We start from the raw sequence: 24,599 nt of genomic DNA on the forward strand, positions 1-24,599 counted from the left end.
GTGCCACTGGCCCCTGGAGCTGGCACTTGCCTCCACATATGTGACCACAGGGGTGTCAGTGGGGCTGGTAAACTGGGGATGGTGCTTTGCCTGCCACCTGCAGAGAAACGGCTGGTGTTTTGGGGTGGTCTGGTGCTGGGAAGGCGAAGCTGAGCTGGTAAGACCCCCTACAACAGGCAGCCTGGAAAGCTGGTGGGCTCTGGGAGCCACCTTGCCACCCGGCATGCCCAGCACTGACACACGCAGCACGGCACAGCCCCCAGCAGTGTGCCTAGCCCTGCTGGTTTATGGGGTGCTGCTGCTCTCTGCACTGAGGGGTCCCCTCCTGCAGCACCACAGTGGGGCCACAGATGCCTCAGCAGCAGTTTCCCTGTCTCCTCGCTGGTACAAGCATCATCCCACCTGCTGGGTGGGAGTGGATGGAAATAACCCTCTGGCACATGTCTCCAGCTGCTCCCCGGGGCCTGCAGCATCTTGAGTTGTTTTACAGGAGAGCAGATGCCAGGAAAAATATACACGGGGGACTATTTCGGTGGAGGCTCGCAGCAGGGTGAGCCTGCACTGATACAGCACATCAGCTCAGCACCTGGGCGTTATTCCCACTCCCCTCTCAGGTCTGCTCCTCCCCAAGCTCCTGGCTGGCTTCTGTTGCATGGCGGGTCACTGAGGCAGCTGGGTGCAGCTGGGATGTGCCAACAGTCCTGGCATGGGGCAGGAGATGCATGTCCAGGATCCTCAGTCCTCATCCCACTCAAACCAGCGAGGATGAGAAGCAGAGATGGGCTGCTGCTGTGGGACTGCCTTCTCCCCGCACCATCCCAGCAGCCTTCTTGTCTCCCTGCCTGAGCACCAGTTTTTCTCCAGGCATGCTCTTCTCCCAGCTCTGTGCCTGTCTCCATGCCTCCAGCCAGCTCAGGAGAGGGATGTTGGCCTTGGTGCTCCCCGCTTCATGCAATCAAAGAGCCAAACCCTGGCTCCAAACCTGCCTGTGCCCTGGTGAACCCTGGCCTGGCAAGGCATGGGGCAAGCCGGGGGCACCGTGGCGTGGGGGGATGATGGCAGCAAGCCGTGCTACAGCTCACACGTGGCTGCTCACGCTGGCTCCCAGCGTGGTGGGAGGAAGAGATGTGACAGGCGTTGCAAGCAGCCCCTCAAGCCTACCAGGCTTGCATTTTTGTGACCTACATTAATTCAGCTGGCCCCAGGCATTGTGGCTGCTTGGGATGTTGTAGGGAAACACTCTTGATGCTGCAGGATTGTCTACGGCTTTCAGACTTCTGCAGCCACTTCCCCTCCCTGGGGACAGACACCTGGACAACAGTTGGGCTGCCCAGAGGAGCACAGCCCGCAAAGGAATGGCTGTTTTCCCCTGAGATGACCCTGGCTGGGCATCATCAGCCCAGGTCAGCAGTGGGATGCAGGCAGAGCCCCCGTGGGCTGCAGCAAGCCCTAGTCCTTGGGGAACCCATCAGCAGCAGTGCCCAGCCTGGCAAGTGGTTTCATTTGTAACAGGGAGAGCTGCTGGCCCAGGGACACGTGTGGTCGCCGGGTCCCCTCCCAGCCACCCCCAGAAAGGGACATCTCTGCCATCTGCTCAGCTCGCACCAAGGCAGGGTGACCCTGGGGTCCTGGCGAGTGCCAGCCCCGCCGCTGCCTTGCTGGAGCAAAACCCCCTCCATCCCCCTTGCTGACCTGGATTCGCTTCCCTATCCACAGTTCCCAGCAAGACCCTGGGGAGGGATGAACAGGGGAGAGACGACTCTGGGAATCTCTCCCTGTAGGTAGCTTATAAAACCCCCAGCCAGCAGCCGATGAGCAGCTCCTCTGCCCGCTGGAGGAGTGAGCCGGGCTCTGCTCGCATCCCCCCGCCAGCACCGTGCAGGGTCAGTGTGCTGCGCGCACGCCCGTGTGCGCGGATGCATCCAGCAGCCTATAAATCTCCTAGCAGGGCTCCTTCCGAACTTCAGGACATTCCCCAGGGGAAGAGTTAAGATGCAACTTCTGCGTCAGATGCCGCAGCGGGCTGCCCGGCGGGGCTAGGCTAAACCTCTCCCCCACATCTGCCCCAGCAGGTTGTTTGAGAAGGTCAATCCCACCGGCTGCTGCAACCGCCGCCGCGCTGGGCTGCTCTTGGCTCAGTCCTCCAGGTACGTAGTCGGGGGAACATCCTCCCCGCTGCTCCGGGGAACGGCTGGCAGGGATGCTAGGAGGTGCATCAGCTGAGAGACGAGGACATATTCCGGCATTTTCCTTTTTATTTAAAAAAAAGTTATTCTGCTTTTCCAGTGGTTTTATTTTTCTTTCCCCGAGATAGAGTCGTTAGGATTTCTGGCTGATGCTTTTAAATCTTGCTGTGCACTTCTTTATCTGTATGAGATTTCCATTTGTGCTGGGGATTTACACCAAACAGCTGGGAAGTTACAGGGCAGGCGGCTGCAGCAAACATCTCAGCATGTTTCTAATTAGCCCCTGCCTGGCAGGTATGTGCCGTAAGTGAAAAAATGGAGGAGATTTTGTACTCTTTTTTTAAATTATTTTTTTTAAAAAAGAAACAATTAGAAAACCAATTCCTCAGATATCTCCCTGCCACTCCTGGAAATTTGCTGTTGTAAAAGAGGTTATCAAAGGGATTAATTTTAAAAAAAAATATTTTGCAAAAGAAAAAAAGGAAAATCTTTTTTCATCTTATTTTGGGAAGTGGTGTTTGCAAACCTGAGTGATGCCTGTGTTGTTTTTCTCTCCTAGATCCACACGCCAGCAGCAGGGACCAGTGACCCGCCTTGTCCTTGCTTCACTCGGTGCAGGAGCGGAAAGCCGCTGGCCGATCCCGCCGGCCGGACTAGCATGCCCGTGCTCCACTTGCACCTGTACCTCACTGCCTTGGGCTTCTGGATGACACAGCAGTCCAGCTCCTTCCTGCTGCCCAACGCTACCGAGCTCCTGTCCCCCCCCGGGGGCCGAGCCGCGGGCCTGCTGTGGGGTGTGGGGGTCCCCCGGAGCCGTCGGAAGAGATACCTCTCCCCCCGTGACATGAGCATGATTCTGGACTACCACAACCAAGTGCGGGCACAGGTTTCCCCCCCTGCCGCCAACATGGAGTATATGGTGAGTCGGGCTCCGGCAGGGCACTTGTGGGTCCACAGCTCTTGGCTGCTGCGGTGGGGAGATGGGAATGGGGACGGGGTGCTGCCCCAGATTCATGGCTGAACGTCTGTCCTGGGGGATGCTTCGCATCGCTGGTGCAGGGCAGACCCATGCAGCCTCTGTGCAGGAGGGATGGGGTACCAACAGGGTGGTGTTTCAACCCCCGGGGGCAGATTTAGGACCCATGGTCCCATGCCTGGGACATCTGGGAGCTTGCTGGCTGTGGGATGGCAGGCTCCATCCAGCCGAGCTGCAGAGGTAGCATTAGGGGAAGGGAGGTGGCTACAAGCATGAAAAACTCAGGTCCCGACCCAAAGGCCAGGTGGGAGCCGCTCCCTGAACCCAGCAGTGAGGGACGGCCCCATCCCAAGCAACAGGGTTTCTTGGGAGGGGGCCCAGGGATGCCAGCCCCTGGGAGAAGAAACGTGGGAGTGGGTCAGAGAGGGGCTGCCCAGCCTCACTGGGTCAGGCATCTCCTCCAGACGAGGGCTACCCCGGGGCAAAGCATTCCCCACGTTGTTTCCACCCTGTGTGGAACTCCTAACCCACCCCTAAAGGGAGGAGAAAAGGGGAGGGGAGACACCAAGGGCCACCAAGATTGCCAGCCAGACCAGAGTGGGACCCTTGGGGCAGAAGGTGCCACATGCTGCTCTGCTCCCAGGCAGGGGACCAAAGCTCCGACCTGGAGTGGCTGGGTGGTCCCTGGATGCCAGTTTGGGAGAAGCACACAGCAGCCCAGCTTGGTGGGTACCAGAGCAGGTCGGACATGCCCGGGAGCATCCTGTGCTGCTTCTTGCTTGGCCTAAATTCCTGCCTTCCAAAATAACTTTTCCAGACATCTCCCCAAAGTGGTTCAGGATGGGTGAGAAACCTTTAAATAATGCATGAAGGAACCAGCTGTCCTCACCGGTCAGTCTGTGGCCAGGGCTGTGGTGGAGGGCAGGGGATGGCTGTGAGCTCAGCAGCAGCAGAGGGCTGTGGGGTTTCACCTCCACCTTCTGCAGAAGGAGCTCATTCCCGGAGGGAATCACACACGCAGGGCTCGTGCTGCTTCAGGGCATCCGTGCTCCGCCTGGGCAGTGGGCACCCAATGTGCCCAAGAGCCATGGTGGGCAGCTGCGGTGATTCATCATCGCTCCTGGACACGCTGCCATGCTTTCCCTGGGCTTTTTCCAGCCTCACATGTGAGTCATGTTTTTTGGACACTCATGGTTGCTCAGAAAGCCCCCTGAGCACAAGGGAGTGGTTTCTCCTCCTCCTCCCTCCTCTGGGCAGCCAAAATCCCTGCCTGCTCTTTTCCTTTCCTCCTGGCCAGGTGTGGGACGAGCGGCTGGCCAGGGCAGCGGAGGCATGGGCTGCGCGCTGCCTGTGGGACCACGGCCCCCCCCAGATGATGAAATATGTGGGGCAGAACCTCTCCATCCACTCGGGCAGGTGAGTGCCCCATGGGTAGAGCAGACTCCTGGAAACCCCCTGCACCCCACGATGCTGCAGGAGGAGCAGCAGCAGCCCCTCAGTCGAGGAGCAGAGGCTCTGAGCCGGCTGCAAAGGACTGAGATGCAACCAAGAGGCACATCAAGCCCCCTGGGGTGGAGAAGGAGAGTCCAGCTCTTGCAGAAGGGTAAATACAGGAAACCGGAGGTGTCCGCTGTTCATATGGGGAGCATGGCATTAATCCCCTCCGCCTGGCACATGGACCAGGACAATGTGGGTCCCAGATTGGCACCACACGGCTGAGCGCTCAGGGGCCTCCAGCGAGGGCCAGGTCTTCTGGCCTTGGGTACAAGTGAACTTGGCACAAGGATGTCATTGCCCATTCTCCCCAGGAGCGCTTGGTCCTGATGGGCCCCCGCTCCAACCAGCTTCTCTCCCCCATTCCCTCATCATGGAGCCTTCCTCCCACTCCTCTTCTTCGCCCATGACCTCTGAGGTGGAGGAGGTCCACCTTACATGCAGCACCTTCTGCAGGTACCGCTCCGTCATGGACATGGTGAAATCGTGGCACCAGGAGAAGCAGCACTACTCCTTCCCCCAGCCCCGCGAGTGCAACCCCCGCTGCCCCTCCAAATGTAGCGGCTCTGTCTGCAGCCACTACACGCAGGTGAGCACCACAGCCCTCCCCCGCCCCCCAGCAGCCCCCCGCAGCCCCCTGGGACCCAGCTGCAAACAGGAGGCAGCTCGCAGCACCTTGGGCTGCTGCAGCACCCAGTGCAGCCCGCAGCCCTTCTCCCAGCAGCAGTTGGGATGCAGGATGGAATTCTGGCAGCTGCTTGCTTCGCATCAGGCAGCAGGGCTGGCAGCAGGCAGCGTGCCTACCGGAGGGGTGCAGGCAGCTGGCAGCGATGCCCTCCCACCCTGGGACCTCGTGGGAATCAGGCTGCCTGCATGGGGGTCCCAGGGCTCCCAGCCCGCTAAGTGCAGTCAGCCTGGAGGTTTTCATTTTTTAATTTTTTTTCCTGTGCTTTGGCCTTTTTCTCCTCATTCCTCAAAGTGGGTGAAGAAAAACCCCCACCATTTTTTGCTTTTACCGAGCATGAATCCTCTCCTCTGTGATGGAGCAGCTTTATAGAGCCCAGCCGTGTCTGGCTCCCCAGGAATGCGGCACCTTCATCCCCTGGCACATCCACCGGCAGCTTGGCCAGCACAAGGTGGAAAACCTCCCTCTGCTCCCCTGCCCAGAGGCAAAGCTGTGCCAACCCCTAACTACCTCCTCTGCATGGCTCCAACCTTTGCATCTGCATCCCCGTGTGGCTCATCCGTGGGGATGCTCAGAGATGCTCTGGGTTGCAAATATGCAAGATACATTTATTAAGGAAGAAATTCAGCCTAGAGAGTCTTTAGGGTGAGCTTCTGGCTGTTTGACCTCCCTGTGTGCAAGGTGAGCTGCTGGCCATGATTCAGGGTGAGGTTTGGGAACTAACCTGGGTAAATCAGAGAAGTGACCCAGACTCTGTTGCTCATTGAAGTGAGCTTGGCAAAGCAGCTCCTTGCAGGGCAGCACAGGCTGCAGGCAGAAGAGGGACAGCAAAAATCACCCTCTGATGACAAAGCACTGCCCGCGATGGGCACAGCATCCAACACAAGACATTCAGGCAGGTGGGATGCAATCTCCTGGTGGGATGGAGCCCTGCGCTGAGGTTCCCGGGGTGATTATCTGTGGGGTGCCTGGATGGGCGGTTGCCGACAGTGCCTGTTCTCTGTCCCGGCACAGATGGTGTGGGCATCCTCCAGCCGCCTGGGCTGCGCCCTCAGCACCTGCTCCAACGTGCGGGTGTGGGGCAGCACGTGGCGGCATGCCATCCTCCTCGTCTGCAACTACGCCATCAAGTAAGTGCGTGGAGGGAAGCCCCCCTGTGCCGTCCTCCCCCCTCACTCTGGTGCCGGCAGTGAGGCGGTGGCGCTCAGAGGTGATGCCCTCCTCTCTTTTTAGGGGCAACTGGCTGGGAGAAGCGCCGTACAAGGTGGGGCGACCGTGCTCAGCCTGCCCCCCCACCTACGGCGGGGGCTGCTCCAACAACATGTGCTTCACCGGACTCAAATCCAACCAAGTCAGCTGGTTCTAGGGCTGCAGCCCCACGAGTTGCCCCTGGGAATGGGGTTGGGGTGAATGAGAATTATTTATAACACTGACCCCCCCCCCCCCCCCGCCCCAGCCCGGATGTCCAACCTGCTTCATCCCTAGTGCCGCGTAGGAAACTGCTTTTTTAACACACCTCTCTGGCAGCGCTCGTGTTGTCTGGCTGCTTCTCACGTTGGGGGAAATAGGGACAGTTCAAGTCCCTCTTTCCCAAAATAGGGATGGTTTGGGGGTGCATGGAGGGAGCTAGGCTGGCTGGCGTGGTCCCTGCTCCGCAGGCTGGGGGGGGGGGAGGCGTTCCCCACTGCCTCCCACCTGTGCTAAGCAGAGGCTGTTGTAAGCAAATACCGAGATGTTCCCCTCGTGGCAAGCGGCTGGAGAAGTGAGGAGCCCTGAGCGTGCCCCCACTGCATCGCAGCCCCTTCAGCAACGGGGCTCCCAGCTCTGAGCCCCCCAATAAAGCAGCCTGGAGACCCTGTGCTCGTGTGGGTCCTCCCTTACTTGCAGCCTGGAGCCTTGGGGTAACGCTGAGCCGGCGCCTTTGCTCTGGTTTTGGGGGTAAACAGCAAAGGGGTGCAGAAGCCCTTGGTGGGGTCACGGCCCACGGCCCCGGGAGATGCTCAGGCGCTTTGCTCCATCGTGTGGGAGAAGCCAGCACTGCCGGGACACCGGGTGACAATGACGCTGAAGGGCCACAAGCTCCCTGTCCCACCCAGGCTGCCGCACACCACCCCACTGCCCTGCCTCACCCCCAGCGCCACCGAGTACCCCCTCATCCACACCCCCTCCCTCTCCAGGACCTCTTGGCACTCAGCAAACTCAGGGGTTCCCCAATTCCCAGGCCCTGGCTCTGAGCCCCCAGCCACGGATTCCTGTGCTGCAGCTCACTGCATCCCGGCAGCCTCCTCCCCGCTTGCCCCCACCCCGCTGCATGCTCCCTTGGGATGCGCTTTTTCATCCAAGGGTGCAGATGTGCCTGGTGTTGTCCCCCTGGGGCTGCAGGGTTTCAATAGCCGGGGTGCTGTGAGGTCCCAGGACCGGCAGGGACCACTCGGTGCCTCCTCCAGCCCCTTCCCGAGACGTATGAAAGATGTGGGAGGCCCTGCGCTGCCGGCCGATCACTTTTTCAGCTCCAGTTCTGGGTTCCCCATATATTTGGTGTCATCTCAGCAACAGCTCTTGCACGTGGCCCTGCTTGTCTCAGTGCAGTCCCCTGGGAGCAGGGGCTGCTCCTGCCACAGAGCCAGCATCGGCACAGGGGCTGCCGCAGCCCCACGGGGAGGCTGGGGACCACAGCTGCATGTCCTGGCACCATGAGGTCCCTGGGGCTCCTCCTCGGCGCTGTGGTCCCCGAGGGAGAGGGAGCAGAGAAGTCTGTGAGGGCTGCAAGTCCCCCTGATTTGGGGAGCAGAGGGAGAAGCGGAGGAGCTGGAAATGCCCTATGCCCTGGCCCCGTGCTCAGGGTACCACCCAGCGTCCCGCCACAGCATCCCCGTGGCTCCCAATCCTCAGGTGACCCCTCCAGTTTTGCACCGAGTGGACAAACCCTGACTCATGGCCGGGGTATTTTGCCCCCTGTGCCTGGGCCAGGCTCTGCTCTGCCTGTGCCACCACACGCCAGCCCCCGCAGCTTGTCCCATGGCCCCTGGCCCCCATGCCATGTTTGCCCCTTGCCCGCAGGCAGCTCAGCTGTGGTTTTCCCATCACGGGCAGGCGACGGCACAAAAACTGGCAGCACCGGGGGGCTGTGCAGTGGGATGCGGCTGCCCCGTCCCCCCCACGGCCGAGGGTGAACCCCAGCCCGGCAGCTGCCCCGGCCTTGACAGCGGGTGGAAATGGGAGCTCCAAAAGAGCCCAGTAAAAGCCATGTTTGAGTTTCTAGCTTGGCAGCAGTTACTATAGCTACAGCAACGGCACCTTGCAGATTGGTTTCCATAAGAGCTTGGTTACTATTTAACATCTCCACCCACATTAGCCCTGATTAAGCGAATCAATAAGATAACAGGAGAGGCAGGTTTCCTCGCCCTGCCTCTCCGTGCTCCCTCCTGCCTTCACCTAGTTCCTTAGTGAAAGACGTTTTTATTTATTTATTTAGATTTCTTTTTATTCCTCTACTTCCTCTGGTTTTCGCCCCAAGTCCCCATAGCAGTAGCCGGCGAGACATGGTCAATGTAAGCACCCAGCTAAGCGCTAAGATGGAGGCTCCATATGGTGAGTACAGCGTTTCCATCGCCCGCGCTGCCGCCCCGGCGTCGCTTACGGGAAGCGGGGCTGGGAGCGGGCAGCAGCCCCCAGCCCCACGCCCCGGCCCCACCGCGCTGCCTGGCCCCCACCGGCTCAGGCACCTGCAAAGGCTGGAGATGGAGGTGGAAAAAGGCTCCCCGATTGATTTTTATATAATATAAATACATACGTATGTATTTTCTCTCTTTCACTCTGCTTGGCTCGAAGAAGAAGGCACGTGCCCAAGGGAGCAGAGCGGTCCAACCTGCTGGCAGAGGGGCTGCTGCGGGGTCCGCAGCAGAAGTGGAAGCTGTTTAGGAAGGAGGTGACGTGGTGCCAGCCCCAACACAAAGGCTGCGGGCGGCCCGTGGCACGCCTGGGCTGCGTGGGCAGGCACAGCGGGCGCCCAGGGCTGGGGCCGGGCTGGTGTTGCGGCTGGGCAGGTTTCCCAGCAGGGAGTGCAGTGCCCGGGTGAGCCGCAGCCTCTGGTCCCCGTGGGGGCTCGCTGCTGCCCGGGGGCCCCGGTGGCAGGGAGGTGCCCGCCAGGCCTGTGCTCATGTTCCCTGCGCGGCACAGCGGGTACCAGCCCGGGGCAGCCCCACGCCACTGCTCTCCTTGGCTGTGCCAGATGCCAACTGCCAACAAACGCACGTGGGCAGCAGGGGACAGGTTCCCCTGGGCTGTCATCAGCCTGCTGTTATCCTCGGGACGGGTCCGACTGTGCCCCTGCTGCAGCTTCCCTACCCAGCAAGGGGCTGGGGCTAGTTCGGTCCCGTGTGATCTGGGAACCCCAGTTCTCTGGGCATGGCCAGGGTGTCGAGTGAGGCCCCAGCAGATGAGGTCTCACAGTTATGAGGTTCTCCATCACATCCTCATGGCTCTCCATCACTTCCCCTGGTTCTCCATCACTTCCCCTGGCTCTCCATCACACCCCGTGGCTCTCCATCATGCTACCTTGCCTCTCCTCACTGTATTTTTCGTGCCTCTTCTTTACCACAACCCACTCACAAGCACGCACAGCCCCACCAGCCCGCGCTCCAGCTGCCATGTGTGCTGCAGCCAGGCCGCAGGAGGACTTGTGGTTCTCCCAGGTCACCTCCTCACACTTTGCTCATGGCCCCATTCTGGGTGGTCGTTTCTCTTGCTCCAGGCCTGCAGGCTCCTACAGGTGCCACCTCCATCCCTAACCCACCCTCGTGCCAGGCACCCATGCTGCAGTGAGGCCCCACACCTCTTTGCCCCAGCCCCCAGCACTTCAATACTCTCCAGATCACTTTAATTTCAGCTCCCATCACCGAGCCATGGCCAGACACAGGGCTCATCAGCATTTTGGTGGGTCCATCACCTATTGCAATGGAAACGTGTAGGAACTGCATAGGATCTGCAATAGCATCGCTAGGCCGAGCTGGAGCAGGGAGCTGTAGTCAAGCAGTTACAAAATGCTGTGGTTTAGCCTGTTTTTATCAGGATGCTCAATTGTATGTCCCAGGCCCGCAGGAGCTGGGGCTTAGGAGGAGCTCCCTTCACCTATGCCTCTGAGCTGCAGGAGCTGGCAGTGAGACAGCACCTCGCATAAAGCCGGATGCATAAAAATGCCGAGATTTTGGTCTGTTCAGTGCAGGTTGTGGTTTTGTGTCCATCTGGCACTGCTTGGACAATGTGCAAGGAGCTGCGTGATGCAGGCTGCTTGTGAGCGCATCAAACGAAGGCTTGATGTCTCTGAGATGTACAGAGGGTCGAATCCTGGAGCGAGGGCACCTCTGTGGGCTGGCCAGAAGAAGCGGGTGCTGAGCATCCTTCAGGCTGAAGCTCTCCATGAATCCCTGCTGCTGGTGGGAGATGGCTCCTGACCCACGAGCTCGCAGGGCTGACTTGTGCTTCATTTGCAGGAGAAGGGAGGCTCAAGTGACATTCCAGTCAGCCGGGGAGACACGGCAGTGCAGGGTGGCTGGGTCTGCGTGTCCCCAAATCCAGGGTGCCTGTGTCCTGCTTTGCCCCAAGGTGCAAAGCCAGCCTCATTTCTGCAGCAAGCAACAGTCTTTGCCTGACAGATGCGACACAAGGAGCTGAACAAGCTCTTTAGTCACTTACAATTGAGTTATTCTGCCCACTTCCAGCTGGCTCTAATGCGAGCAGCCGCTTGCTGGCCCCGGCACATCGGTGACCTTACATACAGGCAGGCAAACTTTTCTGCTGTTCATTTTCTCCTGACCTTTTTTTTTAAAAAATCCTGATTTTTCCCTAATTTTTCAGCCTGAGGGTCAGCAACTGAGCCATCAGCTGAGCCAGGGCAGGCAGAGGCAGAGCTGGGCATCCCACCTGTGGCCACTCTCCCCATCTGCTCCCGCGCTCCGGCCGGCACCCACTGCTTGCCAGCCTGCCGTGGGGCTGGGCCGCTGAGCCAGGGGCCTTGCAAGGGGGAGAGAGAAAAACAGTAAGAATAAAAAAGCAAGACAGGCCTCCCAGTCCAAAGCAAGAGGAAACTCAAGAGTGTTGGCAGAAGGAGGGGAGTCCTCATAAATAAAAGGGGTGAAAAAGTTATCCAAACAGAGGCAAGGAAGGGCTGGCGGGGATGGGGGACAGGGCAGCCCCTGGCGTCCGCACACCAGGGTCCACCAGATGAGCCTTCAGCCTTGGAGGGGTCATACAGCTATTTGCAGTTTCCTTTGACAGATGGAAAGATTTTCTTATTTTTCTGTCTCCCCATCCATCTCAGGGGCTTCAGTATTTCAGCATCCATTTGAAGCCAGGGATATATTCTGAGAGGGCAGCTGGGCACCGGCACTCAGCCTTGGGACAGCGAGTGGGTCTAGCCCGCTCTTTGCAGCGGTGGCATCAGTAAGAGCAGAGAGTGGGGCATCCATCCCCCTGCTGCAGTGACTGCAACCCTCCCCATCCACCCCTGCCTCAATCTGCCACCAAGCATTCCCCCTAAACCACACCCTGGGGGCACTTACTTCCCTCCCATCAGACCTGTGCCTTGTGTAAAGGACTTGGAGGATTCCCCGCCAGATGGTGACAGAGGTGTCCTGTCCCCAGCACTCTGTGCGGGTCCCTGGGTGAGAAGGGAGGGATGCCACAGCTCCCGGAGAGCCGTGGGGCTGGGAGCACGCTCAGCATCCTCACCAGCACCCGCTGAGGATGGACTGTGAGCTGGCAAGGGCTCCTCCAGGCACTGTGGTGCTAAATTCCCACGTGGAGGCTGCAAATGGGTGTGCAGGGTAGGGGGTGGAGAGGGAGCGAGGGGATGAGCCTCTCCTGGCAGTGAAGAGGCAACGGACCCCCGGCTCCACCTTTATCCTCCCGACGAGACCTGGGTGCCATTGGGGCAACCACCCTCAATCCCAGCGCAGGCAGCACTGCTCCTTCCTATTTCGGGAGCATCTCACAGAGCCAGGGATCCCTGGGGCTGGTGGTTACAGCAGGGACCAGCGCATGATCGGGGCCAGCTCAGTAAAGCAGCTTTGGAAATTAGCTAAAAATGCAAGACGTCAGAGCTGCTCAGGCGTTTTGGTCAGATGTGGTGAATAGTTTCAGCTGAAGAACGTAAGAGGAGGCAGAATTTCTGAGTATTTTTACTTTTCACTGTGAAGCAATCATTTTTCATTGGCACATGGGTCTAATTCTTTTATAGCTTTCCACTAGATATGACCCAAACTGAGCTTTCCCCCCTTGATTTCTCCTGTCAGCTGCTATTTAACTCCTCTGTTTACTCCTTGTGCTCTGTGTCCGTGGCCTGGAGGCTGTCAGGGACCAGTGGGCATTAGGACACCCAGCACAGCCCCCTTCCCTGTCCCCACTCTCGCTGTCCCCGCTGCCTGCAGGGGGTGGCCCTAACACTGGTGCTGGCAGGGTCAGCACTTAGCAGGGCAAGAAATGGCTGAGCAGGGTCTTGTCACACCCAGGAATAAGCACTGGTATTTAGATGGGATGCAAAAGGGACAATCACTACTTTAGACACCTTGGCCTGATCCTGAGTGCTGTTTGCCAGTGCTTGGTGAAGGTTTCCTTCAGGAAGAGCTGGGGATGCTCCCTCCATCGCGTCAGGCTGCAGGGATGCTGCTCAGTGTCACCGGGCAGCTGCGCTTGCCCACAGGGCTGCAACTTCCATCAGGCCGGGGCAGCTGCCTCACCACGGCTGCTTATCGGGCCAGCAGCACACCCTCGTCCAGCTTCGCTTGAAAATACGATGGTATTTTTATAAGGTGGAGTGAGCACAGAGGGCTGCTATCAGTGGGCAATGAGCTCCAGCTCTGGCAGGGGAGCAGCATGAGGCTGGGGAAGGTTTGAGGAGTGTCTGAGAGCTATTTTGAGCTCCGAAGAGCAGGTGTAGGTCAGCAAGGCAGACGTGCTCAGTTAGTCATCTGCTGACATTTCTTAAACGACATTAAAAAATGATGTTTATTTAAAGTGAGTGCAAAGGGGTGGTGAGTGGTGGTGATCCCACAGACAGCAAGGTCTGGGTGATTTTCTTTCAAGACAGAAATATTTGCAGCAGGACCAGGGCCAGCAGCAAGGGACGGGGCAGTGCATAGGGCACAGCCAAGGGGTACGTTGGGCAGGGGGGACACCTGCAAGTGTCTCTGCTGGCGGGCTCACGGTTAGAATGGGGCAAAGACTGCAAAAAAATGTCCATGACTGTTTGTGTTCAGGCTCCTTCTCTGTTTGCTTTCCTCAACTATTCAAGCAAACAAGGTTCCTGGCAGAAATGTTTGTGGAAAAGGCAAATGTTGCAGAATTTTCACAGAAGGCAAATTTCAAGGTAGTGGCTGTATCGTGAACCCAGGGGTGATGGCTCTGCTCGCCTGTGCTGGGCAGAGGCACCACATTCCCACCAGGACCTCTAAGCAAAGCCAGGTCCCAGAAGCAATTACTCCCAGAAATGGCTCCTGTCAAAGCTTCAGCCTAAGCATCAACAGAAATTACCCAGCAAATCCCTTCAGGAAACAAGTGCCTCAAAAAGTAAAGGTGGGCTCTGGATGATACACCAAGGGTGCGAGAGGAGCTGCTCCATGTAAAGCAAGTGGCTATGGAAAGGCACAAGCAGCCGAGGAGGACACAGATCCTGGCTCCCAAAAGCTGAAGGGTCTGCAAGGCTGGACCAGACTTTCTATCCCAAAATGCTGCAGCCACTGGAGGGACTTCAGCTGCATCCCCATGGTACCAGCAGCCCCAGTGCCAAGGGATGGATGGGGACCATCACTGTGGGCTCAAAGCCCTCTGAGCCCCCGGCCACCAAGGTGTCACTGTGGGCTCAGCTGGTGCTGGCATCTCCTGGTGGGAAAAAGACTGGAGGTGGGGAATGGGTGATACTGCGTGTGTCCTGCTGTGGGTCACCACGCATGCGCCATCTCCTCTGCGATGATGCTCTGGGAGCCCTGACACCTTCTCCTTCTCTGGACATCCAAGCTGGTTTTACACTCCAATTTTCATCGCAGCCCTCCAGCCCTCTGTCCTTGCTCATCCTGCCTCAGGCTACCCAGGGCAGCACCTTCCCTGTGGCTTTGCCCATCCACCCTAAAACTCATCTGTCAGGGTGGGTGGCTCAGCTCCTGCCACCCAGCATGAGGCACCCAAACCCATCAACGTGGGACCTGCAGGCACCTTTCACCTGCCTCTGCACCAGAAACCTGTCCCAGCCATGGGTGTGTGTGAGATTTTATAGGCGATAACCCCTGGGAAAGTGGGAAACGCAAGGAGAGCTGTACACTCAGCTTCCTGGCATGGCCCAACGCACGTTAGGAGAGCCAATGTCAACAGACAGAAGACCTGAAGGAAGAAACAAAACCAAATACATAGGCACTTCTTGGAACAAGAGCTGTAAAACCTGCACAAACCTGAACAAGTGCCACAACACTCTTTTATGCAGTCAGAATCAATAGTCGAGCCCACTCAACGTGTTTGCTGACACATAAATGACAGCCACCGTGCCGCGTTTATGGCCCAGCACCATTCACAGAGGCTGCAGAGCCTGGCTCCTCCTGCCCCACTCGGCCACTTCTCTCCCCCTCTGCTCCCAGGGGAGGCTCACCGTTTTGCCACATGGTCCCCAAAGCCTTGATGCCCCATGGATGATGATGCTCCTTGATGCCCCATGATAAGAAGTTGCTGCTGTTCCTCTCCAGCGTGCCAGCCTGCCCCGGTTTCCAGCTGGCTGGGCAAGTCCTTCATCCCACACCATCACTGGGATGGCAGGGTCCTCCCCACCACCCTGGTGAGAAGCAGCAGCTCATCCTGGGAAGAGAATTCACTGCTGCTAACAGCACCCAAGGAAATTTAGCCATGGGCTGTGGGGTTAGGCAGGGTGTCAGGTTAATGGACAGGGCAACACTGGGGGGCTCAGCAGAAGGAATAAAATAACAACTGCCCCATAAAAAAAACCCCTGTCTGTGCTGCAGGCTCCCATCCAGCAAGCTGTATGGCCTCTCGCTTGCAGCCACCACCACCCAAGAGCAGGAGCAGGTCCTGCCCCAGGGACAGGCAGCCTCGGCCAGGTCAAGGTGCTCTGGCAGCGGAGAAGGCACCGATGGGTGCCTGAGGGAACCAGCCCATGCAGAGAGCCTGCCGTCAGCAGGGCAAAGGCAGCACCAGGAAATGACGGGTGGAATGAGGAGGCAGGACGGGCAAGGAGACAAACAGCCGGGCTTCAGATCCACAGCCCTGGCTGCTCCCCTGCCTAGAGACTGCTGCCGTCAAGGGCTAAATGGGGGTGGGATGGAGGTGGTGGCTTTGCCACCACATGGACACCCTGGTGGAAGCAGAGCCAGGTGCTGCCCATGGCCCATCCATGAGTGTGTGACGGGGGACTGCCGCTGTCTGGGAGAAATCTCTGTTGAGCTGGGTGTGTTTCCCTGTTACAGGCATTAAAACCCGTGTGGAAACAGAGCGGTGAAGGGAGGTGTCATGGGGTCACACACAGTTCAAACCCAGCCCTGCCCTTGATGCTGCTCCCGGCTCCATGTGGGCATGCTGGGCTTCAGCCGCTGTTGTCAGTGCACCCCTTCCCCGGGCACGGAGCCGGAGTACGGGTCTGCTGGTCATTTCCCATCCCTGACTCGTCAGGGGATTATTGTGTGTGCTCCAAATTAATTCAAATGCATCCCAGGCAGCCCTGAGTGAGAGCAGAGGCTCCCGAAAATGGAATGGGAATGGTTTAGGAATGGTTTTGCTCCATTAGACTCATGCCTTCAAGGTAGCGCTTGGGGTCCGATGTCTCTGGAGGGCAGGAATGAGCTGTCTCCTCTTTAGCACAGCAAAAGCAGAGGTGGGCTTGGTGGGAGGAAATCCGTCCAAGGAGGAAGGGAAGTGCAGGAAAATGAGTGTTTCAGACGGGCTTGGCCACGAGTTGGCTCTTCTGGGTGTGGAGGCTGGTGAGGCCAGGCTTGCTTCTGGCCCTGGTCCTACAGCACAGGGCTGCATTGCAAAGGTGCCCAGTTCTCCTTGTCAGCATTCAATCTATTGCTCAGTGTCTGTCAAAACCCAGCGAAGTGCCACTCTAATCCCTCACCTAATTTTCCTCCTCCAGGCTAAGCAGGGCCACACATGCCAGCACATACTCCCTGCAGCGGAGAAAAATCTCGGTGCTCAGCAGCCTTCTGTGCTCCCCTCCGGACCGGGGCCAAATAAATCAACATGAGAGTGTCACAGCAGCTTCATCTCCAGAAAAAAACGCAGAGAGTTCAGCACTGTGGTGGTAGAGAGGGCTCTCTTGTAGTCTGGCAGTTGGAAATTCCCTTTTATTCCTGCTGGGCTTGCCTTGGACAGGCCATGGCACAAGACACTAGCCAAAATCTCAGACTGCCTGGGCTCCTGGATTCCCCATTGACAGCACCAACATGCACGGTTGATTAAGAAATCTCAGCCCTGAGAGTTTCCCAGGTCCCAATTTCCTTGGGAGAGGATGGGGAAAGGATGACACCAGCACAGAGCATGCAGGCGCCTAAAGAGCCGTGGGAGAGCTCTGGCAGCGATACCCCCAGGGTGTTCTGAACCACTGGAGATGCTCTCTGGGGTCTGCAGGACACGAAGTTCAGGGCTGCCCAAAGGCAGGGAGCACCACGCATGCAGCTCCTGCTTGCTCTCCTGCCTTGCCCCTGCATCTCCCAGCCCTGCGTGTTGTGGTGGTGGCTGGAGGGGGAGAAAAAGGTGGTTTCTCAAGGATATGGTGTTCTGGGTATTTATATAGAAACATTTTAAAGTGAAAGTGGTCAGACTCTCCCTGGAGAGGGATTTAGGCCCACTCCTGCTGTTAAACACACCCAGGCACATTTTCTGGAGCAGCCTCCAGAGGTGCATGTGTGGTTGGGCACCCCCTGCCCCACAGAAACCCAGGCAGGCTAGAGGCCAGGGTGAGGGCGCCTTGGAAAGGTGGCCCAGAAAGCAGCGGGCATTGCTGTGGGCACCAGCAGTAGAGCACAGACCTGGAGCCACCTTATAATTCCCCTCCGGGCAGTGGCCAGAACCCTTTGAAACCTGCAACTCTGCAGCACAAACTCCTGCTCCCCATCAAATCTCATTGTGACCAGCATTAAGGGATTAGCCGGTCCCTGCCACCGCACCGCAGCCAGCTCCCGGGCATGGCTCGTGCCCTGCTGCCCGTGGGGGGCTTGTTGGCTGGACGGCCCCATCCAAGGGCCAGACTCCCCTAGCTCTGCCTGCAGAGCTGAGCGCCCCTGGAAGATGAATGGCAGCAGATACGACCTGCTCCAGGAAACACCAGGTACCCCCCGTGCTCCCCCTGGCACTCGCAGCAGGGAGAGAAGTAGCTGCATAGCCAGCCCTGCGGAGTTGATGTGAGTGAAGGGCACTGGCAACCCCCAGGGTCTCCAGTGGGGCTTCAGAGCAGCCAAAATCTGCTCTTCCCCCACATACCTATTGCTAGTCCCCCTCTGAGGGTCCTCCCATGTCTCTGGTTTCTGTTTTGCTGCGTGCGGAGTGAACATGCCAGGTTTGTGGGTAGCAATGGCTGATGTCCCCCAAGCTCGGTTCCGAGGGTCTCGAGAGGGCCACTCCAATGCGGGTGGCATGGGGGAGTGGGTGTTGCGACTCCTGGGGGAAGAGGTGGTGGAGCCAGTCTGGCGTCCCACGGACACCCTGGTGACTGCCTGTGCCATTTGGGAAATGAGCTGATCATTCTCAGCCCAGATCCCACTGTCTGGCATTACTGCCCCGCGGTGCAGCCTCAGCAGGCCCAGGGACGGATCCTGCCAGCTTGCAGGACAACCTCTGGTCCTGCCCCGTTTGCTGCCTGCTCCTTACCCAAAGAGGTCGGCAGCAGGACTTACGCAGCCCTCATAATGAAAGCTTGAAAGGAACTGAGAGAAGAAGTTTCAATGCAAACCTTATCGGTTGTACAGAGCTCTTACTAGAAAGGTTTTTTGGGTCCCCCTCCACGGCCGCCTCCAGTGCACATCCCCCACCAGCTGGCTCTGTGCTCAGCCCCTCGGCCCCAGCACCCCAGGGACCTCAGCGTAGAGGCGAGGCAGCAAGGAGCCTGACTGGGCTCAGGGTGCTCAGGGGGGTCTGCAGGCACTCGGACGTGTCTGGTGCATCCTGAGCCCCGGACTGCTTTGCCCCGCAGAGCCTCGCCCACAAAACACCCCAACACCCCCACTCGACCCTGGGGCACAGCAAAAATCTTGGGGCTCCTCTTGCTTGAGCAATTCCCCTGAAGCAGAGCTTGCACTGGCAGTGGGGTTTATGCCTCCTGGGGCAGCCTGCACCCTGAGCCACCATCCTGCGGGATGAGCTCCCCACGCCAGCACTGCGTGGGCAGCCACACGCTGGAAGCTGCTCCCAGCAAATACCTGCGCTCTTTATCAGCCAGAGATTAATTTAGAATAGTTCATGGCTTCGGCATCCCATGACACGTTTACTAGAAATGGTTCATTTCCTCAAGTGATGTAGTTTATGGTCATAATATATTTTAATATCTTTATGATACAAGAGGCCAACGGCACTGGGCTTTGCAGGAACGTTAAGGGACAAATAGTGCTATCCTGTCTTGGAGACATAGGTCAAATACTCAAAGGCTAGTTAGCAGTTTGCTGTGTTGTTTGTTAGCCAGGAGCCAGGCAGTTGGCACTGCAGTGTCCTGGCCATGGGTTTATGGGACTGTGGAGACGTGTGATTTCCATCCCCACCCCCCCTTGCTGTCCCCCATGCAACAAACCTTGCATGTAGAAAGCTCCGATGTTCCCATCCCTCGCTTTCTGCTGTGGTTTTTTTGTTTCTGTGTCAGTAGACAGGATGGTTGTGTTGTGTAGGAGAACGCTATGGTAGCCACCAGCTGCAGGAGTGCGGATCTGCTGTGGACATGGAGCTCCTGAATACTGTTTTGCTCCCACTTACCCCTCTGGCACTTGCTGTGCTCTGGCAGTTGAGGACGCTGGGGACCAGACAGCCTATTCAGGCACACTCCTGCAGGAGAAAAAAATATTTTGCACTAGCTTGTTCCTTTCTGACTCCAGAAACCAGAATCTTTCAAATTTTAACTTACCACCCTTTTTTTTTCTTTTTTTTCCATGCCCAGACTACCTTCCCCAGTTCAGACCTGACCAGTGCTCCTGCCTATGGCAGCTTTCTGCCTTCTTCATGTGGCCTCCCATCAGACACTCATGTGACCCTTTCCTGAGATGCTCCCCCAGCGTTCAGCTCCTCAGCTGGGGCTGACTTTGCCAGGCAGCCCAGGGCAGGAGGAAGGCAGTTGGAGCAGCCCATGGCTGTTGGATTCAGGAAGATGCTTTTTGCCCTTGATGAGCCCTTGACTTGCCCTCCTCTGGGGACAAGAGCTCAGACTGTCCCCCTGCTGCCCTTGCCCCACGGCCATTCTCCCTCCACACCCCAGCAGCTTCGCAGTCTTTTGCCTTCATTTCTAGTGAGGGCTGATCCTGAGAGCCCCAGCAGTGAGTGGAGGTCATTTCCAGACATGGCTTGCTGATGCATTCACCTTCCCAAAAAAGATAAATTTTAAAAAAACACTTTGTAACCTGTGTTGATTTTGGCTGTTCTCCTCCACCTATTGCTCCACAAGCTGGAATGATTCAGGGACTGTTTTGTGTGCGTGTAATGAACGTATCAAGCCAGTGAAACTTAAAAGCCCTGAGAACAGCTAGTAGAGGTGAAGGCAGAGGCTCATTTGCCTGCCAGACTGTGAGCTCAGTAGGGATCTTTTCCCTGGGAAGCTGCTAGATTACCTCAGTTCCAAAGGGATCATATCCACCTGCTAAATAAGTTCTCTCTGGGTCCAGACATGGGCTGCTGAGGTCCCTGCCATACTAAATGCATGAGCTGGTGCGGCACAGAAAGCAATAGGTGCTCGTTGCTGGCAGCACACCCTCTCTCCAGCAATGCTGCTTCCCCGTGGCTTCTGCTCCCCCATTTAAATGGGGCTTAAACTGCTGGATTCGAGCCAAGTATCTGCCAGTGTAGACAGTGAATCTGGGACAGCATGTGGCAAACTCAGAGCTTTCTGGATTTCCTCCCAAATAGGCAGAAGAGTGCTTTGCTGGATTGGTCTCCGCTGGGTTCGGGTTTGGATGGAGTGGCAATGGTCACAGTGCGGGGATTTAGATGGAGCAAGTGGGATCAATGGTGGGAGCTGTAGCTAGGGCCAAGTTGCAGCCCATGGTGTAATGGAAGAAGGTGAATATAACAATTCTTCCTCACTTCGTCGTGGGCTCGTTGGGTGATTTTGCATAAAAACACAGCAGCCAGATTTCCAGAGTCACAAGTGCTGACTTGCAGGTCCCAGAGGACAGATGCTGGTTTTGAGGGCTGCAATGCAGGCAGAGTGACTGCAAATACACACCAGCAAAGGCACTGCATTTTCGAGCACAACTGCCCTTCTGAGAACAGCTCAAACTTACTGTCCTTGCAGAACAACAGCTCCCAAGAGCACTAATAATTACTTCCTCAAGTGTTCAGACCCTTTGTTAGACAGGATAATAAACCCCTTTCTGGTCCTGGGATGAAAGGTACACACAGTGTTATCGCTAAAGCAGTATATGTTGAAATGGTCTGTCTGTCCCCACATTTGCTGTTCTTCCCCTACCGCTTTTGCACAGCAGTTACTTATTTTAGCTCCAATAATTGCCTCCAGCTCCAACGTCCATCCCAGCTTTGGCTGACATGCATATGTTGCTTTTGGAGAGGAGTTCAAGCGGAGTCTGCTACCTCCTTTGAAGCGTCTCTTCCCAATGTCCAATAACTGCCTTGATTCTCCATACGGTGATTTTATGGCCTGGGGGCCTGGACAGATCCAGTTGGTTTGGCCACTTTTTGATAACTTTGGCACTGGTGAGGAATAGCCTGGGGTTTGCATGAAGCTGCCTCTGTCACCCTGAGCTGTGCTGGGGAGCCCAGGATGCCACTGCATGTCACAGGGTCACCAGTGATAGTGTGTCCAGGGTCTGCTCAGGCATTGCCTGTCCTGGGCATCGCCCCCAGCTCCAAACAGCATCTGTCCCAACCACAGCAACAGGTGCTTCAGCACTGGGGAAAATAAATCACCAAGAGTGATTTGTTGTTGAACAGGACGATAAAATGCCTGCGTCTTCCCCCAGGCATGGGTCTGGCACGTGGCTTGTGGCTTCTTGCCTCTTGTGGCTGGATTTTTCTGATCCACCTCCCTGAATAGAGGTGGTGGATCTTTCTGGTTCACCTCCATGAACTGTTTTGACAGGGCAGGGATATGCTGTGTGTGGCTGGCAAGGGGCAAACAGATCCTAAACAACTTCTTGTTTTCTTGGAGACTCCTTGCTGCTGCTGGGGACATTCTGGGGACAGACATGGGAGCAGATCCCCATTTGTGTGTCCACCACGCCGTCGCCTGGAGCCACCACTTGAACCAGGGGCTTGTTTCAGCTGTACTGACCTGCAGTCCCCCAGCCTCCGCCAAATTCCTTGGAGCTGCTTATTAACGCACTGACAACTCTGCTCCAGAGTCGTGGCATGCTGAGGTAGAAGGCAGAAGGATTTGACAGTGTGGCCTAAATATTCCTGTTTACAAAAAGTCTGACAAAACACAAGCCCTTGGCTTTATCTTTCCCATTTGGAAATAGTCACAGAGCAAATATACTTAAGGCATGAAGGGAGGGGGGTTTATACTGACTTTAGAAAAAGCTGTTCTTTAAAAACAGGAAAAAAGCTCATCCTCGAGCTGTGCAGACTGGCTGCTAGACCCAAAAGTCCTGTGTAGAGGCTTAAAGCCTGCCTGCTAATCTGTAGCAGTTCGGTGTAAGCCAGTCATGCAGTAAACTGCTCTCTGTTAATTTTTTAATGCAGACTAAACAGGTCAAGAAATGATTAGCATGAGAATAAGTTGAGCTTAATCGGGAGAATCAGAAAAGATGAGAGGGAAGAAGCAAATTGGAGTTATCAGTTAACCATACAGAGTGGCTCTGCTTCCACAAGCTCATGTTCCCTCTTGTTTTCCATCCCCTCTGAAGCTGCCTTTTTTTCCCCACTTCCCTAATTTAAATGACGAGCTAAAATTGCTGGTATAAGCACAATGGAAGGTCCTGTCTCTCCTTCTCATTTTCTATCTGCAATGGCTGCCCAAATGAATTGCAGGTGATAAGGCTCCTACCTGGTTATTCTGGATGGTCCTTCCCATTCCATGAGGAGAAAGGGAGATGCTGACTTTTAGGCTGAAACGAGCAAAATCCGCTTTCTGTATGAGTGCTCTGCTCTGGTGCAAAAGTTTCGGTGCAATACGGCAAACCCAGGGACTGAGCGGAGGCATCCATGGGCAAGGGGAAGAGCAGCCCTCAGGACTGCTTTAAGTGGAGTTTGGTCAGTGGTCGGAGATCTATATTCTCAGATAGGCAGGACTTTGTCCACAAACTGGAATTTGAAATTTCAAAGGGGAAAAAAAAAACCAGGCAGAAGGGACCTTTGCATGTGTGGAGATGACTACCCTGGCGACGTTCCCCTGGGACTTTTGTTCTTTGTCTTGTAACTGGGCTTCGTGCTTCCCCAGCAGCTCGCTCAGTGAAAACAGTGGTGGGCTGAGCAGAGGCCCTAGCTTTGCTCGGGGATTTCCTGCTCTGGAGAGGTTTCAGACCTGAGCCCATCTCTGCTTCACTTGCATGCCAAGAAAAAGCCAGTCCAGCCCCACAGTGGCTTTGAAGCTGCGAGTGACATGGGAGTTGGGGCTGCAAGGGGCAGCAGTGGCATCGCTGATGTAAGATGAGGTTGGTCCTGCTGGCTCTGGGCACAGGCATTTCTGCTGGAGATTTCTGGAGAGTACAGAGCTGGGAGAGAGAAAAGCAAAGGGCAGGAGGGCCTCGGGCTTCTGGCCACAGTCTGATCACTGTCCATGCTCAGCAAGTTTGTGGGCGGCCCCAGACTGGGGGGTCTGGTTGATACACTGGAGGCAGGGCTGCTGTCCCACAGCAGGCTGGAGAAATGGGCCAGCAGGAGCCGCAGGAGCGTAACCCACACAGGGGCATTGAGAAGATGTGACCAAGCTCCTCACAGGGTGCATGGCAGGAGGAGATCAACAGGCATAAAAACTGGAGAGACGTTCAGACGGTGTCTAAGGAGAAAGTGACTCACCATGAGGACAGTCAAGCACCAGTTGCCTAGAGAAGTTGTGGTGTCCATCCTGTTCAAGACCCCAGTAACCCACGCTGCTCTCTAAGCTGGCTCTGCTTCCCGAAGCACGAAGTTGGAGCAGAGACCCTGAGGTCCCTTTCAACCTCAGTTATCCTTTGATCCTATGACACCGTGTTCAAGAAGGGCAGGAGGAGCCCCATGAGAGAAGCCTGCTCACCCACTTGACACGAAGAGCTTGCAAGCATGGTGACTGATAGCATCCTTATCATAAATGCTCTATTAAATACCCTTTTCCTGATCCTCATGTACTGAGAAGCATAGATCTTACTTTCAGGCAATCCTCTTCTGCTTTGGGTGCATTTGCCAGTCAGGGGTATATCGATAAGGGAGAATTAGTGTCATAATATGCCAGCGTGGGAAAGGATTTACTGCTCAAATAGATAAAAACTAAGTAACTGCTTGGTGCGGAACACTTCATGTCCTGGAACTGCCATGGTTTCCTTTGCAGCCATCTCCTGGCGTAGGAGATGTGGGTGAAGGGCACAGAAAATGGGGACAGGAGGAGAGAAGAGAGGGCCTGATAGCTGAACTTCCCCTGAGCACCTGGTCTAGGAACAGCTTTTGCCTGCCAGCGGGGGTTTGCCAGCTACAAGTTGTTTCTGTCTGGAATAAAAATGACAGAACATCTTCTGTAGGACAGAAATGTTTGAATCAGCTGCACGACCAGCTGCTGACTTGAACATCTTCAACCTAAACCAGCTGCAGGGCCGTGGTGTCCTGTTGGGTAGTCCAAGCCATGACCACATTGGCAAGTTGTCCCAAACCCTACCACGCAGGGATGCTGGGGACACAAGGACTCCCCAGGCAGAACACCCCTGGGAAGACATCATCTCCCGCAGCAGCCTGCGCCCAGGAAACAGCTGATGTGTTTCCATCACAAACCCATCTCTGGGGCAAAGGAAACACAGTGTCCTTGGCCGGTTTGGTCCTCGACCTCCACACCAAGACAAGGGATTTGGGAGGGGGCACTGGTGACTGACAGAGGACACCGGTAGTGAGAAAACAACAGTCAACACAACCCCGGGCGGAAAGCAAC

At 56.5% G+C, this 24,599-nt stretch overlaps 2 protein-coding genes and 1 long non-coding RNA gene across 5 annotated transcripts in view; 2 read left to right on the plus strand and 1 right to left on the minus strand.

Annotated features, from left to right (window-relative positions):
* Window positions 1-1,986: 1,986 nt before the first annotated feature.
* Window positions 1,987-7,448, plus strand: R3HDML (R3H domain containing like). Of its 3 annotated transcripts, XM_040609734.1 has the most exons (6): window positions 1,987-2,147; window positions 2,746-3,105; window positions 4,460-4,578; window positions 5,113-5,245; window positions 6,356-6,471; window positions 6,575-7,448. In XM_040609734.1, the coding sequence occupies exons 2-6, from the start codon at window positions 2,845-2,847 to the stop codon at window positions 6,705-6,707; spliced, it is 762 nt and encodes a 253-aa protein (XP_040465668.1). In that variant the 5' UTR covers window positions 1,987-2,147; window positions 2,746-2,844; the 3' UTR covers window positions 6,708-7,448. The 3 variants fall into 3 exon arrangements, with proteins under 3 accessions (XP_040465668.1, XP_040465667.1, XP_040465666.1); XM_040609733.1 differs by lacking the exon at window positions 1,987-2,147 and having other exon boundaries at window positions 2,484-3,105; XM_040609732.1 differs by lacking the exon at window positions 1,987-2,147 and having other exon boundaries at window positions 2,997-4,578.
* A 950-nt stretch (window positions 7,449-8,398) lies between these two features.
* HNF4A (hepatocyte nuclear factor 4 alpha) overlaps window positions 8,399-24,599 on the plus strand; it is a 37,852-nt gene continuing 21,651 nt past the window's right edge. Inside the window, exon 1 of the mRNA XM_040608292.1 lies at window positions 8,399-8,932. Coding sequence (XP_040464226.1) covers window positions 8,884-8,932 — 49 coding nt within the window. The 5' untranslated portion in view covers window positions 8,399-8,883. The remainder of the gene's footprint in view (window positions 8,933-24,599) is intronic.
* Window positions 12,507-23,880, minus strand: LOC121094546. The gene is made up of 2 exons (XR_005829879.1): window positions 22,533-23,880; window positions 12,507-19,363 (listed from the first exon to the last, which is right to left on the minus strand). It is a non-coding gene; the product is annotated as an uncharacterized LOC121094546 (long non-coding RNA).

This window comes from Falco naumanni, chromosome 10 (genome assembly GCF_017639655.2).
Source record: "Falco naumanni isolate bFalNau1 chromosome 10, bFalNau1.pat, whole genome shotgun sequence".
NCBI lineage: Eukaryota > Metazoa > Chordata > Aves > Falconiformes > Falconidae > Falco > Falco naumanni.